The 19,137-nt window shown below is 31.9% G+C and overlaps 2 protein-coding genes and 1 long non-coding RNA gene across 4 annotated transcripts in view; all 3 read right to left on the reverse strand.

Annotated features, from left to right (window-relative positions):
* Positions 1-14,348, reverse strand: LOC123211272 (NAD-capped RNA hydrolase DXO1). 2 transcript variants are annotated; one of them, XM_044629892.1, is made up of 14 exons: positions 14,163-14,348; positions 5,561-5,974; positions 4,241-4,479; positions 3,797-3,862; positions 3,605-3,683; positions 3,373-3,452; positions 3,255-3,278; positions 2,597-2,721; positions 2,174-2,390; positions 2,026-2,079; positions 1,165-1,211; positions 782-866; positions 538-601; positions 1-432 (listed from the first exon to the last, which is right to left on the reverse strand). In XM_044629892.1, exons 2-14 carry the CDS (start codon positions 5,931-5,933, stop codon positions 329-331), a joined length of 1,557 nt encoding a protein of 518 aa, XP_044485827.1. In that variant the 5' UTR covers positions 5,934-5,974; positions 14,163-14,348; the 3' UTR covers positions 1-328. The 2 variants fall into 2 exon arrangements, with proteins under 2 accessions (XP_044485827.1, XP_044485825.1); XM_044629890.1 differs by lacking the exon at positions 14,163-14,348 and having other exon boundaries at positions 5,561-6,045.
* Positions 12,371-19,137, reverse strand: part of LOC123210803 (NAD-capped RNA hydrolase DXO1-like) — a 22,287-nt gene continuing 15,520 nt past the window's right edge. Inside the window, exons 2-3 of the mRNA XM_044629287.1 lie at positions 13,898-14,161; positions 12,371-12,825 (exon numbers count right to left, since the gene is read on the reverse strand). Coding sequence (XP_044485222.1) covers positions 12,639-12,825; positions 13,898-14,161 — 451 coding nt within the window. The 3' untranslated portion in view covers positions 12,371-12,638. The remainder of the gene's footprint in view (positions 12,826-13,897; positions 14,162-19,137) is intronic.
* The window catches only part of LOC123211273, a 1,114-nt gene continuing 778 nt past the window's right edge, over positions 18,802-19,137 (reverse strand). The window contains exon 2 of the long non-coding RNA XR_006501381.1: positions 18,802-19,049. This is a non-coding gene — a long non-coding RNA (uncharacterized LOC123211273). The remainder of the gene's footprint in view (positions 19,050-19,137) is intronic.

The raw sequence follows: 19,137 nt of genomic DNA on the forward strand, positions 1-19,137 counted from the left end.
TTGATCACATGAAAATGTTACATGAGAATTGTTATAATTTCAACCACAAATTAAATTACAACATGATACAGCCATTTCGTTTTTAGTTTTTCATTCAAGCAATAAAGATTACAATACAATGGCTAATCTTATCAAAGCAAACGGCGAAATCCCTCAGGGCTGAGCACAATTTTGAAGACTAAACAAGGGATCCACTCGTTTGATTTTGGGCACCAGTCCACCCAACATTCAGGGGGTTCCTTGGCGTAATAAAATTTCTTGCCTCATCAGTTAAAACTCTTTGTATTTAGATCATTATTCGAGTTTCAAAAAAATAATATCCAAATGGTTACAATTCCTCAACATGCTTGGTAATTTCTTCTGGGCAAGAATGGGCTTGGAGAAGCTCTAATCGATTGAATGGCGGAGCAAATTGCAATATATAATCTTCATCTGAAAGTGAAACCCACACAATCATAAGATTAATACAAAAAGGTAATACTAGTCTGGCAATCATTATTTTCTTAGCAATCATCGCGAGAAAATGAAGAAACTCACTATCTTTGACTGTTCCATAGAGCCAACATAGAACTTCGTCAGCAAACGCTAAGCATACTCCTCCCTGCCAACCAGTTTCAACCAGGAAATGATGAGAGTAATGTTAAACATATATAACCCACTCCCAAATGAGGAAAAATTATAAAGAAAGTGAAGAAGAATAAATACGCCCTTATCTAGTGAGAGATGAATAATTGGAGCAAAAATATATGGTTTCAATGTGCAGGAATGGTAGCAAAATCACCTGCCAATAATTCTTCATTTTCACTCTGTGTGTAATATCCTTGGTTCTTAGTCTCTCTGTACGAACCAGTCGACCTGAATCATCCCTGCATAAAAAAGCAAGATAGATTATCTGAATATGGCTGACAATAAATGAAAGCTTATGGAAAATAAAATCCTAAAACAGCACCTTGTTAAGTGCATATGCTTCAAGGAAGACGATACAAGTGTGAGAGAGGGGAGGTTGTGATTGGTTTTGCAATAAAACCCAAAGAATGAAAAACTGTTATTATTATTGTTTTCTTTAAATAAAAAAAAAATTCCCTATATCTTTCTGATTGATAGCAATACAATGCAGTGTTCTTGTAAGGAAGCTGGCCGCTGAATGAGTAAAAATAAAATTACCTAAATCCAACAACAATAAAAGGAACACCAGCCAGGAAAGATTGAATCTGTAACAGATAACACAACTGAGTTACTACTAACAAAACAATAGCAGAAAGTTGAATTCATGAAAAGAAAAAAATGAAGAAATGAAGACTGCAATATTCTACATGGCAAAAGACAATAGCAGAGCCGCATGCATTGCAGAAAACATTAAGCTACCATTTAATGATGCCAGAAATATTGTCCATTTCACAAATTTCATAATCTCCTAAAGTAAAGCCAAATTTCTGGGCATGATTCTAAATCATAAACCTTATCAAGAAAAAGTAGTCTCAACACCTTAATATGACTTGTTCACTACTACAGATTATGTTGAGATCCAAATGCAATGGTGGGACTTAAGAAGAGATGGAAATTATCAGATGCTTTATAATATCTTCTAAAATGCCAAGTAAATCATCTTTCAATAGACCTCAATTAAAGGATCTGCAGTGAATATCTAATGAAAGACGTTTAAGATTCCAAACCTATGTTTTTGAGATCAGATGAAATATGTCTGAGTGTCAATATATCCCTGGAACTTTGACTATAAGTTATTCAGTAACTTTTGCAGGCTGGTGATTTTGTGAGCAATTGTTGAACTCTTATTATTTTAGATCTGTTTTAATTGGGTACCAAGTGGATTCAATGGAAAATTTCTATCAAAACTTAATTTTAAAAACTACAAATATGAAGAGAATAATACATAGATATAGAATCAACAATGTCTTATAATGTGCAAAAAAAAGGACATCTACAGAAAGTGTGAAAATGGCATACAGTCAGTAGCCAAATAAACAAAAACAAATATAATTTCAAGATCATAGGAAACCAATGTACCCAAAACTTGAGAAGTTTCTCTTTCTCGTATCTTTCCTCGGTATGATAATCCAGCTGAATTGTTCAAAGACAATTACAGATTATCAATCACATTAGAATTACAAAAAAGAAAAACTAGAAAATGAAACAAAACAAGGACATTCAGAACCTCACGACTGGTCTTCAACTCCACATAAAACCTTCTTCCTTCATCAGTTGAGTCGCAGCAGTCCATCTCAGCACCCATCAGAAGACGATGAGCCCCTAATTTGGTTTTGATCACAGCACAGTACTCAACATTGGCATCTACGTTATGTATCCCTTCTCCATCAGCTCTTCTTGGATCTTCAGTGGCAAGGCTCTCAAAACAGTACCCCCAGTAACATCTAACAAAAAATCAACAATTAAACGAAACATTGTTCATGTGAACTGACGATGAAAACAATCAAAGAAATAATTAACCCATACAATTATTAGTAAAAGAAACTTAACACAAACTGAATGTGGTTCAACTAACCACCATTTAGTATCTTAATATGTCCCCAACTCAGAGTCACAAAGCATCTATTTTGAAAGTCATAGAGTATAGTACCTTCGACGATCTAACTCACTTTTTGGTCTTTCCGGTAATTTATGCACATCAACATAAACAACTCCATTCCTTTTATGCACTCCCATTTCCCAAGGTTCATGTCGGATGTAAGCAGTAGCCAGAATCTCCAGAAAGCCATGAATGAAAAATTAAAAAAGGAAAAAAATGCTAAATTAAAATAAAAATGAGAGCACAGGGCTGAATGCAGCACTGATTAAACATGAGACAAAAATGATAAGTTGACAATTTATAAAGATATTCTATTAAAAGCAAACAGAAAAAATGTGAGTACATCAAGTTATAAGGGAGGCATTTTTTCAGTTTCTAGCATATTCTGTTCAAAAATTCCCCTCTAACTAGTTCTGTAAGCAGACATTCTATTCAATCTCATCCATATTTTTTAGTGCATACTATTAAATTTTCACCAGTGATGGTCTATTCGATCTCCTATATATTTATCCGTGTATGTAATTAAATTTTCATACATAATACTATGATTGATTCAATAATCCATGAAAGGTTGGTTGATGCTAGGAGTGAAGTGAATAAACCAGACAGTCTGAACCATGATTAAAAATCATGATTAGTGACAGATATTCACTGAAATTACTAAAGACAACAAACTGACTGTAAACAAATACCCAGAAGTAGCAAATACCTTATTAAGGTTGTTTCGGAAAGTCTGTAAAGAAAACAGAAAGGGATAAAGATTAGTATATAACCTTATAAAAGCATAATGGACATATGAGAGCTAAAACTATAACCATATTCCATACCACAAAATGCATGTTTTGAAGTGGGATGTTTTTGTCTCTTATGCAGGCAAGCAAGTCGCCAAAACCCTCTGAGCCTAAGTCTGGTTTAGAGAAAAGAAGAAAAACGAAATGACATCTGTATGCATAAGCCCTCATACCATAACCCAAGAAATCCATATGTATGAAAAAATCATTGTTCTCATATTATTCAAATAAAATTCAGTGATGGCAGCTTTCCAGACAACAAGCATACCTTTTTTTTCAATAAAAGTGTCATAACCTTGATTTAGGTCAGCTCCAACATCTTCAGAGATGAGACGCTTAAAAAGCCTCTAAAAAGGCAGAATTAAGTGCAAGACAATGATAAGTAAAAAGCTATCATATATTCAAGAACTACAGAGAGATACAATAAAACCTTTGAGAAAACAGATTCCAGAAAGCTTACCAAGCTGCGGTCATCGTTGTAGACTTGTCCACCTTCTACGCGACTATAGCAAGCAAGTTCACATGGCTATTGGATTGAATTACCAATTCAATAAAAGATAAACTAAGAAAAATACCTCAATACTTAACAGGTTTCTGACAGGAGTCCACAAGGAAAGTCTACCAACAGCACAGATGCATGGTGGAGTTACACAAGATCTACTAGACATATAAGCAACACAACATGGCACACCTTGCACCACTTAACTTTCTTGCACTTCTCTTCTAAAATATAGTTTTACAGATACAAGGAAAGGTTATCGTGCAATCAATAAAGTGTTATTGTGCAATCATTTGGTGAGACATAACACTTTGAGAAAGATAATTTATGCTATTGGTAGATCAACCTTGAAAACACCTGACAGATCCTCGGTGAAAGAAAAAAAGGCATGAGTGCTTCAATTACCTCTTGTAAAGTTATAGCTTTTCTTGATAATGTTTCTTCACTCCTAGTAAGCTTAAATTCTGAAACAAACCGCTCATCATGACGACCATTTGAAAATTTTGAGCCATAGCCATAACCCTGTCTTTGAGGATATGGTCCTGGTCGGGGCAGAAGGCCTGGTCCCCTATCATTTTGCCAACGACCACGTCCAAACCCCCCTCTACCACCCGGATTGTTGCTATGGCGTATAACAGGCAATACTACCAAAGAGATTTTGAGGGGGGAAAACTCAGTATATAAGGATAGAAATAAAAAATTCAAATAATTAAGTTGCACTCTATAGAAAGACAACAATTACATTGGACTATGAGTAGTTGAACATGATAAAGAAAGCCAAAAAGGCAAAAAAGAAATAGCAAAAAAAAAAAAAAAAGAAGAAGTTAATGTCAGATTAGTTTTAGTTTTCTTCCTCATTCAAGACAACTTCATGCAGTTAAATGTAGAAATGATAGCAGAATTACAAAGTGGAATAACATGGACCATATGCTTCTCCTTTCAAGGTTTATGATAAAACTTCCCAGCTTTCCAATTTCTCATAATTTCAAGTGTTTTTCATGAACAAACAACCATTTAGTTTATTCATTACTCTGATTTAAAACAACAACCTATTGACTTCACTAAGGGAACATTGTACCGAATGAAGAAAATGCAGGCACAGTAGCGGCTTAAGACAAGCTTCCTTAAGTTTGAGTGACATATACAATTCAATTGGAAAAGCAACTGTAACAGCATTTATGTGTACTCTTCCATGACCAACTTCAATCATGTATCAGAATTTTAACCTTTCAACACTCATTTAAACCTTTTAGGAAAATCAAACAAGTATCTACTTATATTCCATCTCAGTTAAAAGTCAATCCCTCAATATGTTATGTATACACAGCTTCAGTACCGTAAATATGATCGACAGAAACCCAAAAACTTATCTATTCTTTAATTTAACTAAAAATTCTACCATGCATCTAATACAAAAACCCCAAATTCTTACCGAGAAAGCGACTCAAAAACTCAAATGAAACAAAGAAGAAGGATCTAGTAAAAAGCACATGGAGATAGCACAATATCCACTCCTTAACCCATACAAAATAGAAGAATAAACAGCCGAGGTTTCAGTGAAATCAACAGAGTAAATGAAGCCCAGTAATGAAATCCCATAAATATGACAATTAGTAATAAAAACTAATAAAACCCAAATGACCATACTCCAAAGTTCAATAGCTATAAAATCAAAACGCAATTAATATAATTAAAATAAAAAAGAAAGGGAAAAGATAAAATTACTAGGTATAGGGAAAGGACTGGTGGCAAGGGTTTTACAGTAATCTTCGTTATCAGAACCAAATAGATCTTTATCATCATCTTCTTCATAGCCGCCACAAAACCCTCTATCACTATCGTTATTATCGTAACAATAATTGTTGTTATTATTGATTTTAGTAAGGTTGTCTACTTCTTCTCCATTCTCTTCTCCGCTACTGGCGCTTCCACTGCCACTGCTGGACTGTCTCCCGTCACTGCCGTTGGATGAGGAAGAAGCTGACGATGAGGACGATCGAGACGAGGAGGCTGATGAGGATGAAGACGATGAAGAAGCCGAAGAATAACCACCTCCTCCTTCCCCAAAGATATCCACGTCTTGTTCAGAGAAATCCATGACGTTAGTTTGCTTCCAAGTATGTTAGTTCTGGGTTTTGTTTGTAAGTGTATGCAAGTAAGATTAAAGTCGCGGCTTTAGATGGTGCCCCGGAGAGTGAGCGAGTGTGTGTCGCCCGTATCTGATTCTCAGCCTTTTGCTCCCAATTCAGATGGGCCGATAAAAGCCCAATAGTTGCAGGTCTACAGACAAGGTAACTAAAAAGTGGCTCCATCCATTTAAGTGTCATTAAAATTCTTTTTAAATAAAATATATTTAATTTTTATCAGATTTTATTTTCATATACTTAAATTATATTATTACTAATTATTTAATAATTTATAAATTATGAGAATTAGGCCTAAAATTAAAATTCCGGGATTTCTAAATAATTTTATTGCCCATATGTATGATCTTTTTAGTTCAACATTATTAGTTATTAGTGTAAGGAGGATTTTTGTATTAAAAGCAAGCGTGTTGACGAAATGATCTGATTCCGCATGAGATGTACGCTACTTCAAATTAAGTAGAGGACCAGTTGCATATATATTGTGAGCAACGTAATATGACTCCAATTTTGTGCAAAAGTCATGTCATCAATGAACAAGGAGCTTGATTAATTCAAAACACTATAAAGATATTATGGTACTAGTTATATCACAGGTAAATGTATTATTTATATTGCCTATAATTGTTTATTTTCCTTTCTAATTTATATTTATAATTAATATGATCGAAACAGAACAGTAGTTCTCAAACATGAAAAGGAGACAGACAATAATATAATTAACTGTAGATGATAGATGAAGAAAAGGAGACAGGTTTTTGGTCCCTAAAGATTCTGCAAGTGAACGATGTTATAGGTGGACGCTTTTGTTATGGACTCAGCCACCAGCTGACTCAATTTCAACCACAGAAAAGTCTACTGCTTCATCGAGCGAAGATGGAAGTTGCTGCTTCTAATTGCTCCTCCTGCTGCTAGCTGGCGATGCCTTTTGAACAAGTTGACAAGACCGTTAACAGAACTGGCTTAGTGTATATGTTGACCAGAAGCGCAAACCAAGGACAACCAAACCTTAAACGAATCGGTTTTCTAGTAAGCAGAAACACAGAGAGTTCGATGAATCTACTATCTTAAAGAGTATACAATTTAGCTACTTTTTCCTGAACAGAAAATGGCAAAATACAGTCCTTTATATAATTGCTGAGGCGTGATATGAATACGCCTGTGTGCGCTTTCTTCCTTCATTTTTATCCAGCCTACCCTACAAAACGCGTCAAAAAAGTATTACTGTATCAGATGAGTCTAAAACCGCATCAGAAAATTTGCAAAGTTTAGAGTAAAGAAGCAGAAATACTATTCAACGCCATAACGATACTGGGCTTTCATCTTCATGTGTACTCAAGAAATTTCACATTAGTTGAAAATAGTACCGAAGAGAAACTGATCAAAATTATTCTGGTAACAAGGGTTAAAAGTACTGTAAATTAACTATTAAGGAGGCGTGTAAATTCCATATCTATTTGATCAACATTTTAATAAACTTTGTTTACAACTAAAAGAAGTGAATTGGATCCAGTCTTTTGGCCTTTTCCTTTTTCTGAAATTTCTTTTTTTTTTTTCTTTAAATTTAATCTCGTCAAGTAGTAGGTTTTTTAGTCCTATCTTAATTTGTACATATGTCCTTCGAGAACTTTGGTTACCTAGGCTAATTAAGCAACTTATATAAACTCTGACTCTGTTTCTCCAATTGAGACAGGTAACTCAGCGCCGAGACAAGACCTACAGAAGGCTAGATCAGCAATTTAATTTCTTATAATAACTATCAACTGCATGAAAGATAATATATAGATAGGAAACTTGGCTCCAGGAATATTGTATTCTGTTGGGATCCACTGAACATGTCTTTCTACTGACTAGGGGAATAAGATGGCAAATTATCACAACCCCACGCCATATATACATTCTTATAAGTACTACATAAAATTCAAAGCTGAAAGTTCACCCTACACAATGAACCCAAGAAATTTTCCTAGAGAAAAAAAGAAACAGAAATTTTATTTCCTTCACTTGAGCTAGAATCGGAGAACTTTCTTAACTTTTCTGAGGCAACCCAATTAAGCATCAAACATGGCCCATGATTATTATTGAGATATTATGGCATATATAGAGAAATATATTTGGACTCAATTATTGGCTGCCTCCAACCCATCAAAGGGTGTCTCCAAACTGTGTTGATCTTGCATACGATGGTTTCCTTCAACGTCAACAAGTTGAACTTCAGGTCGAGCAGAATCTCCTTCAGGGTTATTCTGTTTTTGGATACAAGTGATGACAAGAATGGGAAGAGAGCGCAGGGTGTAGCAAAATAGATTCCAAAGCGTTTCATGCCAGGGAGAAAAGATAATGATACTGAGATATGCAACCCAAAAGAGCTGTGGTGGAAAGAGAAATGATGCAAGTAAGGACAAAGTCAAGGGGCCTGAAAAATGTCCCGCTTGCACAATGATGGGATGGGCAGTGAGAGGGAGTTTGATGGAAGTTAAAAGCAACAGAAATAGAAAGAAAATAGCAAGAATCAAGAACAAGAGTTCCAAAATGGGGTATCGAATTTGATCCATATTGGAATCAATATTAAGTAGAAACAAGAAGTTGCCGCCGTGGGATATCAGCAACAGAAGGGCGAGATTTATAATGGGTGGGACGACATACCTCAAATCTATGGAAATTTGCATATTCTCCACTGAAATTAGTTGGCTTCCTGCTGAATTTTAATGCGCAGGAGGAGAGTTGGTAGCTTGATTCGTTTATAAAGTGTTGGCATTCCCAAGTTACAGGGAAGTAACGTTTTCCGTTAAAGAACTGTTTGCATTTGACAAACTTGAACCAACACTGTTGTTCAGGAATGTCGACAAAACTTCATACGCCAAATGACACGAAGCTAAAGGAAATCAAAAAATAAAAGACAAGATAATTCATAAGTGTCGACAAAAGGTAGTTCATTGAATTACGAAGAAAACCAGGCTAAGTGGTAAGACTTATGATTTGACATATTATAAAAATACAAAAAATTTAGAGCCAATTAAAAGCAATTGCTGGTCTGGTTGAGGATTGCGCAGGAAAATAACGAGGCGATAGAATTGATGTTATAAGGCCAAAGCATTATTCCCACCCAAAGATTGGTGATATCCAGTTCTCAACCTTTAATTTTGAAAATTTTTTATCCACTCATAAACGGTTAAATCTATTAGTTTTAAAGATAAAATCGTTATTTTATATATAATATTAAAAATAAACTAAAATTTTATTTTATTTTCTCTCTTAAACCTTAAACTAACAATTTTTTTCCTAAGCTAAGTTTTAAAAAATCATATTTTTTTCTCAAGATTTATTTTTAACATCTAACTACTCTCTTCGGTGTCATTGCAGATTGTCTCTCCCTCTCGACGATTTCTCTTTCTCTAACACTTTGTCTCAATGAAACCCTGACCCCTTTAGTCTTTTAGAAAGGTGAATCATCTTTTTAGAAGACGATTTATTTTCTCAAATAAGTGTTGTACGACACTAAAAGAGTTAGAGTTTCATTGAGATAGACCATTGAAAAATAAAAAATCGTTAGGAGGAAGAGACAGTTGATGATGACAACAAAAAGAGTGACTAAATATTAAAAATAAACTCTATGGTGGAATGTATTTTTTAAAATTTGATCTAAAGAAAAAATTATTAATTTTTAAAGTTTAAAAAAATAAAATAAAATAAAATTTTAAAAAATTTGAATTTTATTAATTTTAATTTTTTATAAGTGGATAAATAAGAATTTTAAAATTAATGAGTTAAAACTTGAAAAATGACCCATCTTTGGGTGGAAATAATCCTTTGACCATATTATAATGGTTCAATAATTTTTTGGCTAGAAAGCAAAAAGGTGAAAGCAGAAGAAAATGCATTCGTTGGAGACGTTACCGTGACACACACGGGCGGGACCTGTCGTATACTCCCTCAACATTGAAAAATAATGGAAATGGGTAGAATAGGCCGACCCTCATTGTTTAAGATTCCCAAAATCCCTATTCCCCCAGAAAATTTATTTCGCTTCTCCTCTCCAAATTTCCAATCTTACTTCTTAAATTCTATTTTCAAAATGGAAAGTGTTAGACTCCCATTGCTTTATTGTCTTGTTTCATAAATATTGTTTTCATCATAAAATTTATGCATCAAATCCTTAAATTGATGAGTGATTTATGCATATATTTTAATGTCTTTATTTTCATTTTTTTATTAAATATCATACATTTATATGTATAATGATAATCAAATTTTTATAAATTGATTACAGTTGTGTCTTATAATTAATTATTTTCATTGTCCCTTAAAATCACCAAGTTCTATTTAAAATAAGAAAAAAAATTGAAATTTTTTAAAACATATTTTCATGTTAAAAAAACATATGAGATTTTGACGAAATACCTAAGTTATATTCAAAATAAGACATAAGATTTTGGATATACTAAATTACCCAAATTTTCATACAATTCACAATAATGATATTATTGATCACTTTCAGAATATATCAAAGTGAAAAAAATTGTATTAAATTGAATAACTTCAAACAAGTTATTATAAGTTATTTTTATATTTAAATAATTGATACTTAAACATTCAGATCTTCATATATAATATTCTAACTTAATTTTTGAATTCGGATTATTGAGTTTTGATTTTTACAATTGGATTTGAAGTTACAAAGCTTAAAGTTTAACGACTTCTATGGGAATGAAACTCTAAATATTTTTTTGTGAATTATAACTCTTGCAAACACTTTTAATTATATTGGATTTAAATGAAATATTTTTTTCTCTTTTCACGTGAAAAGGTTTTTTATGTAAAAAAAATTATGTTATTGTATTTTTTCCTTTCAATTTTTTGATATTGTATTATTTTTTGTACTTATGATTTGATGGTTTTTTAAAGTTTTCGCTAATTGAATGACAAACGGTAACGGAATCTAAAAGCCCCTCAATAAAAATCTTAGGTTCACCACTAGTGACACATAGAGGGTGTATATTATCTGGTTTAGTATGATTTAAAAACTTTTTTCAAATCAATTGAAAAAATTTTAAACTAAATCAAATCATTTTAGATTTTAAATCAAACAAAATTAAAAAAAAAATGATTTGATCAAGTTTTTATTACTGTTTAAATATATTAATAATTATTTACTTTTAAATATTTTGTATTTAATAAATAATAATTAAATTATAGTAATATATTACATAAAATAAACATATAAAATATATATACAATAAACATATAACGGAGATAACAAAACATATATAAAAAAATAAATGAGAGAGAGTTTGGCTTTATAAATTATTCAAATAATGACCCAAATCACAAAATATTTATCAACTAAAACTAAACTACTTTATAAATCAAACTAAATCATAATTTTTTATTTGATTCAATTTTACAATTTAAATTGAATTACATGCACCCCGGTAGCACCTATAGCTATTCCTAATCGGCTTCTGGTAGAGTAATAAGATGGTTTTGAGCCTTTGACATGCATGCATTCCCCATGATGTCATTAGGGAAAAGTATAAGTTCCATTATTACATGATTTATTTCTTGATCGAGTGACCCTCACAGAAATGATTACTTTAAGTGTATGAGCTATGATACTCAATTACCCATTTGTATAGTTTGTTATAATAATCGATCATGTAAAGTATATATAATAAGGGGCCGATGTCTCTTTTTACCCATCAAATATCTCAAGTTAATGGTGAAATTCAATGTTTTGTTTCCCTTTTTAGTGGTATAAAAAATTAACTCTCTTCTCTTTTTCAACATACAAATATTTTGACATTTCTCGAGTTCTCTCTATCCTCTAAAAATTTTCTTGCTAAGTTCTTGAGTGTTAGAAAATTTTTTTCCCCTGCGATAGAGTTTAGACTTGATTTAGTCTATCAAAATAACAAACGTTCATATTCCGAAAGTTTTCTTTATTTCTCTCTTAAGCTCCAAATTTTTTCTCTTTTAAGTTCTTAAATCGATGTTAATATATGGTTGGTGTTTCCCTTATTATTTCTCTGTTATTATCTTAGAAAACAAATATTTAAATTCTTGTGCATACAAGTAAAGGAGACGAATCTATTTTTAAAAAAAAATTGTATGCTCTGCATACCATGGCATTCAATCTAAAATTGTTTTTCCGTATTTTGAAGTTTATATATACAGATGATGTATTATCATATAATTGATTGTGTATCATCATGTGATTAAATGTTATTTATCTTTAATTTAAAATCACATAATCATACGATGATACATCATATGTGTATTTAAATTATATACCGAAAGTATGTACATATAGTTATATTGTTAATAATATACCTAAACCTATTAAGCAAATTTAAAAATTATAAATAATATTTAAAATTAAATTAACATATATGAAACTCACCTTATACAATAAATTAGAGATAAAACTTGGTTATAATTACATCATATTTGAGAATTTTACGCCAAAAGATTATTTTCTTATTCCGAAAATAAAGTCTGTTACACACAGACTTTCCACCTTTTTCTTCAATGTAATAAGTTAAAACATGAGAAGATATGTGTACACTCCTGAATTGTTTGCATGTGAGAGCTTGAAAAGGCAAGGCTCAACTCAAGCCACGTGTGGGTGAGACTATCTATGAAAACCCCCAGAAAATCTCTCAACAAACTCCAATGGAGGCAAAGAAAGAGAGAAGAGGGCAAGTGCAGTAGCAGAACGTCAAGGAGAAAGAGACGCAAAGAAGAAGGACGATGATGGTGATGAAGTTGGAGCGACGACAGAGCAGGTGATTCGTGAATCCATAATTACTCAACATGATGAAAACAAAGATGAGAAAGCTCAACATCCTGATGAGATTTTGAGGGGGAAGAACTCAATATGTAAGGATAGAAATAAAAAATTCAAACAATTAAGTTGCACTCTTAAAAGAAAGACAACAATTACGTTGGGCTATGAGTAGTTGAACATGATAAAGAAAGCCAAAAAGGTCAAAAAGAAATAGAAAAAAAAAATCAGAAGAAGTTAATGTCAGATTAGTTTTGTTCCTCATTCAAGATAACTTCATGCAGTTAAATGTAGAAATGATTGTACAACTACAAAGTGGAATAACACGGACCATATGCTCCTCCTTTCAAGGTTTATGATAAAACTTCCCAGTTTTCCCAATTTCTCATAATTCAAGTGTTCTTCATGAACAAACAACCATTTCCTTAAGAGTTTATTCATTACCCTGATTTAAAACAATAACCTATGGCTTTACCAAGGGTACATTGTACTAAATGGAGAAAATGCAAGCACAGTAGCTGCTTAAGACAAGCTTCCATAAGTTTGAGTGACTTATACAATTCAACTGGAAAAGCAACTGTAACAGCATGTATGTGTACTCTTCTTCAATGACCAACTTCAATCGTGCACCAGAATTGTAACCCTCAACACTCATTTAAACATTTTAGGAAAAATCAAACAAGTATCTAAATATATACCATCCCAGTGAAAAGTCAATCCCTCAATGTGTTACTTAAAAACAGCTTCAGTACCGCAAACATGATTAACAGAAACACAAAAACTGATATATTCTTTAATTTAACTAAAACTTCTACCATGTACCTAATACAATATGAAGAAAGCGACTCAACAACTCAAATGAAACAGAGAAGAAGGATCTAGTAAAAACCACATGGGGATAGCACAATGTCCACTACTTGACCTAAACAAAATGGAAGAATAAACAGCCGAGGTTTCAGTGAAATCAACAGAGTAAATGAAGCCCAGTAATGAAATCCCATAAAAATGACAATTAGTAATAAAAACTAATAAAACCCAAATGAGCATTCTCCAATGTTCAATAGCTATAAAATCAAAACGCAATTAATATAATTAAAATTTAAAAAAAAAAAAAAAGGGGAAAGATAACATTACCAGGTGTAGGGACTAGTGGCAAGGGTTTTACAGTAATCTTCATTATCAGAACCAAATAGATCTTTATCATCATCTTCTTCATAGCCCCCATAAAATCCTCTATCATTATCGTTATTATCGTAATAATAATTGTTGTCGCCGTTATTAATTTTAGAAAGGTTGTCTACTTCTTCTCCGTTCTCTTCTCCGCTACTAGTGCTTCCACAGCCACTGCTGGACTGTTTCCCGTCACTGCCGTTCGATGAGGAAGAAGCTGACGATGAGTAAGGGTATGTAAGATGAAGTTGCGGCTCTGGATGGTTCACCGGACGGTGAGTGTCGTCCGTATCTGATTCTCAGCCTTTTTATGGCGACCTCGGTTCTCAATTCTGATTGGCGGATAAAAGCCCAATAGTTGAGCGTGTAACAATAAGATAAAAAGTGGTTCTATTTAATTCTCAATAAAATTCTTTTTAAATTAAATTGAATTAATATATATATATATATATATATATATATATATATATATATATATATATATATATATATATTTTCCGAGGCGTGATATGATAAGTAGGGGTGTTCAAAACCGGTTAACCGAACAATTTTGTCAATATTTTAAACCGAACCAAATTTTCGGTTTGGAAAAAATCATGAACCGAAACCGAATCGATTTAAAGATTAACCGATTTTAAACCGAACCGAAAATATCAATTAACCGAACCGAAATTTTGGTTAACCTATTTTTGAACCGAATTTTAAAAAATTATCATATTTTATTATTTTTTTCTAATTTTTTGAAAATATATTCAATATTTTATTCAATTTTTTAAAAACCGGTTCGGTCCGGTTAACCGGTTTTCAAAATTAGGCAAACCAGTAACCGAACTGAAAATTTGGTTTTTATATATTTTTGAATCGGTATCCGAATCGATTTTTCAAATAACTTATTTTTCGGTTTGATTTTCGATTTAAAAATTTGATTCGATTCGATTACCGGATAATTTTGAACACCCCTAATGATAAGTGTGCGCTTTCTTCCTTCATTTTTATAATGAATAGCCCACCAAACGCGTCTAGAAGTATCTAAAACCGCGTAACATTACGGAGTGTATTCAACGCGCCATGGCAATGCGTGAGTTGCTGAGTTTTCATGTTCATGTATACTAATCTATAGATGAGTTATTTACGCAACAATTAGGAATTACAATTGTGATCCAAGAAAAACTGTTCAAAATTATTCGGGTGACGAGGGTTAGAAGTATTTTAGTTATTTTATGTATGATCTGTTGATAGATATTGTCTCATCAAGTATTCCAATTATCAATTATATATTTCATCTGGCGTATTCATTTCCATCTGTTTGATTTACAACTAAAAGAACTGGGTTGGATCCAGTCTTTTAGCCTGTTCCTTTATCTGAAACTTTCTTTTTGTTCCTTAAAAAATTTAAAGTCAATAATCTTGTAAAGTAGTAGGTTTTTGAGGACTTTGCTTATCCAGGCCAGCTAATTAAGCAACTTATATATAAACTCTCTCTTTCTCCATTCAAGACAGGTAACTAATTGCGGAGGCAAGGCCTACGGAAGGCTAGATATTAGATTCTGGGAATAAGATATGGCAAATTATTCATAATCCCACGCAATATATAAATTACTGTAAGTATCACATGTAATTCAAAGCTGAAAGTTCACCCTACACAATTAACCCAAGAAATTTTCCAACTGACAAAAAATGAAAAAACACACAGAAATCTTGTCTCCTTCACTTCAGACAGAATCAAAGAACTTTCTTACCTTTCTGGGCCGACCCAATTAAGCATCAAACATGGCCCATGATTATTATTGAGATGTTATGGCAAATATAGAAATATGTTTGGACTCAACTATTGTCTGCCGCTAACCCATTAAAGGGTGTCTCCAAGTCCAAACTGCGCTGATTTTGCATGCGGTGGTTTCCTTCAACGTCAACAAATTGAACTTCAGGTCGAGCAGAAGCTCCTTCAGGGTTACTCTGTCTTTGGATACAAGTAATGACAAGAGTAGGAAGGGAGCGCAGGGTGTAACAAAATAGATTCCAAAGCATTTCATGCCAGGGAGAAAAGATAATGATTATGAAAAATGCAACCAGAAGAGATGCGGTGGAAAGAGAAATGACGCGAGTAATGCCAAAGCCAAGGGGCCTGAATAATATCCCGCTTGCACAGTGATGGGATGGGCAGTGAGAGGGAGTTTGATGGAAGTTAAAAGCAATAGAAATAGCAAGAAAATAGCGAGAATCAAGAAGGTGAGTTTCAAAATGGGGTACCGAATTTGATCCATATTGAGATCAATATTATGTAGAAAGAAGATGTTGCCGTCTTGGGGTATCAGCAACGGGAGGATGAGACTTATTATGGGTGGAACGACATACCTCAAATCTATTAGGAATTGCATATTCTCCTCTACTGATATTAGTTTGCTTCAGAGAATGGAGATGTAATGTGCAGGGTTGGTAGCGTGAAGGGGTTATATAGTGGGCTGGAATCGAGCCGAGCCGAGCTCGGCTCGATTTATTTATGCCCCCCGCGTAATAGTTAACAAAAGAAGTTGCAAAATCAGAGCCATCAGATTTTCTTTATGAGAACTGGAGTCGAACACCTGGTAGATAAAGAGAAAGAAAGAGAGAGAAAGAGACAAAGAGAGTGAGAGAGAGAACTATTCAATTGGTTAAACAGTAGGTCTTAAGTCGCAGGTAATAAAGTTGACCAGAGACTGAATTTGCTTTTGGGGCACAAAGCAGGATAAGGATATGAACCTTAAAACTTGAATATAATTACCGTTGGATCTTGGTGACAACAAGCTAAAATATGCTGCCATGTACACACTTTTATCCTTTGTCAATCAAATTATTTATCATATAATTTTATTTATAAATAATAATATATTATTATTTAGTTAAATATTATTTTATTTATAAAATAAATAAACATATTTACACCTAAAATTGAATCTAAATCTAAACTTATATCTGATAATTTTTAAAATCTTAAATATTATATTATAAATAATAAATAAATAGATATTTAAATTTTAAAAGATTAATAAATATGAATTTTATTTATACTAAATTTTGATTAAAAATAAGCCTTTTAGTTTATTTATAAAATTATATATTTTATTTATGTATATATATATATTTTTTCAGTTGCGTGGCTATTGTCTGAAAGTATAATAATTGAATTGATTGATATTTGATACCAATATTATTACGTGAATTTGTGACAGGAGGAAGTTAAGGAACCTTCACGGCAATCACTAATTTCCCCTTCTATCTACTTTCTTTCTTTTTCTTCGAGTCAAAATTAGGACTTAAGAGTCATAGTCATTTCAAATTTCCATATTAACATTATAAGCTAGATAGCTTCCTTGATTTCATCATGTGTAAAATGTTCATTTAATATAAATGAGATTTAGTGGATGGTGTTATACATTAACAAGGAACACAAATTTATGTATAAATGATAATATATATAATTAAATAATTTTAAATTTAAAACATAATAATAATTGATAATATATTATCGTTTATGTATAAATTTATATTTATTATTTGTATATATAATATCACTCGAAATATTAAACTATATTATTGATGTTTAAATTAGTAAAAAAAAAAAAAAGTAATATTATATATACAAACAAATTATATAAAATTTTATATATAACTTGATATGATAATCTTTGGCTAGATAATTTTGAAATAAAAAAAAAAGTAAATAATCACATTATTTAATCATAAACTATTATCTTAATTTATACATAAATTAATTATATAATTTATTTATATATATAATTTTATTTATGCATATAAAACATCATTTAACAAAAGTTAGCAAAGGTAATATGTTAATTTACTTAGTTAATAAGCTTTGTTTCATTATACAGCCCCCTAAACCAATCAAGAGGGTGAGTCTAGGCCAATGTTAGTGTTCAAAGACAGAAGATTTTTTAACTCAAAACATATTAAATTTATATTTTATTTGTTTTTCATATTAAATATATATATATATATATATATTTTTTTATAAATTTTTAAGATATTAAAATTTCTTGTGTATTTGTATGTCATGTCAAAGATTAAATAATGAACGCTCATCTTTCCAGGAATTTCTGAATTAATGTTTTTCTTTTGTTAGAGTGAAATAGCTGAAAGTCTCTTATATCGCTTGCTGTTCATCCTGATACTATGTGAAATTGCCGCTTATTGAAGTAATAAAAAGGTAAAAACAAGTATAAAGAAATTGGTATTGATTTTAGAGTAACAGGACAGTAAATATTTTGTATTTTAGTTTAGACATGATAATACATCCTTTTAATTTTTATCAAATTATTTTGTGATAAAAAAATTAAACTTGAGAGGTTCTATGTAAATCATATCCAACCATTTTATATCAACTAACTTAATTAAACACAATTTTGTTATAATCTCTGATTTTTCATAAAAATGTTAAACTAAACATCAATCATACCAATAAACCCTATTTAAAAATAGATCAAAAAAACCCTATTGTTTGATTTTGAGTAGAAAAGTCGGAGGAAAAAGTTTAGTGTTAACCCCTTTTGAATGTAATAATCGGCCAAGGTATGATGGTCCTCCGGCTGTTTTCTGGTGAAGATCAAAATGTTGCTAGTCCAAATTTCAGTGTTAACATAGTACTAACACAAAGTGACATTCAGAAAAGCTAAATAAACAAAGGGGTTGATCGGGTGATCATGCACCTGGGCTCAGATCATCTTCGCATCAGTGTATTCAATGAATAATACCATCCATAGAGTAACAGACACGTGTATTTTATATAACATTCTTTGAATCACTCTGTATTCATATTTAATGCAGAAAAAATAAATATAATAATCAGATCAATCTAAACCTACACCGTAATATTTGGGAATTAACTACACAAATTATATATTGCTTCCATCAGAAAGCTTAACATTCAGCTGAGTATTTCAATAAAGCTTGTACTCAGTCATACATCAAACCACAGTTCCCTTCTGCTGCAGTTAATTTTCAAAAATCAAAAAGGGGAAGATAACACACTAAATTTCTAAGCTGATCCTGTTTCAGTTATGTAGCAATGTCGTCAACTTCTGAATTAAAAACAAAACTTGGAAAAGTAGTTGTAATATCCCTGCATTTACATTTAAGAAAGGTGACATCAGTAGGAAGCAACTGAGATTAGGAAAGCAAAAGATTAGACGCAAACTACACCATTACTT

The sequence above is a fragment of the Mangifera indica genome, chromosome 3 (genome assembly GCF_011075055.1).
Source record: "Mangifera indica cultivar Alphonso chromosome 3, CATAS_Mindica_2.1, whole genome shotgun sequence".
NCBI lineage: Eukaryota > Viridiplantae > Streptophyta > Magnoliopsida > Sapindales > Anacardiaceae > Mangifera > Mangifera indica.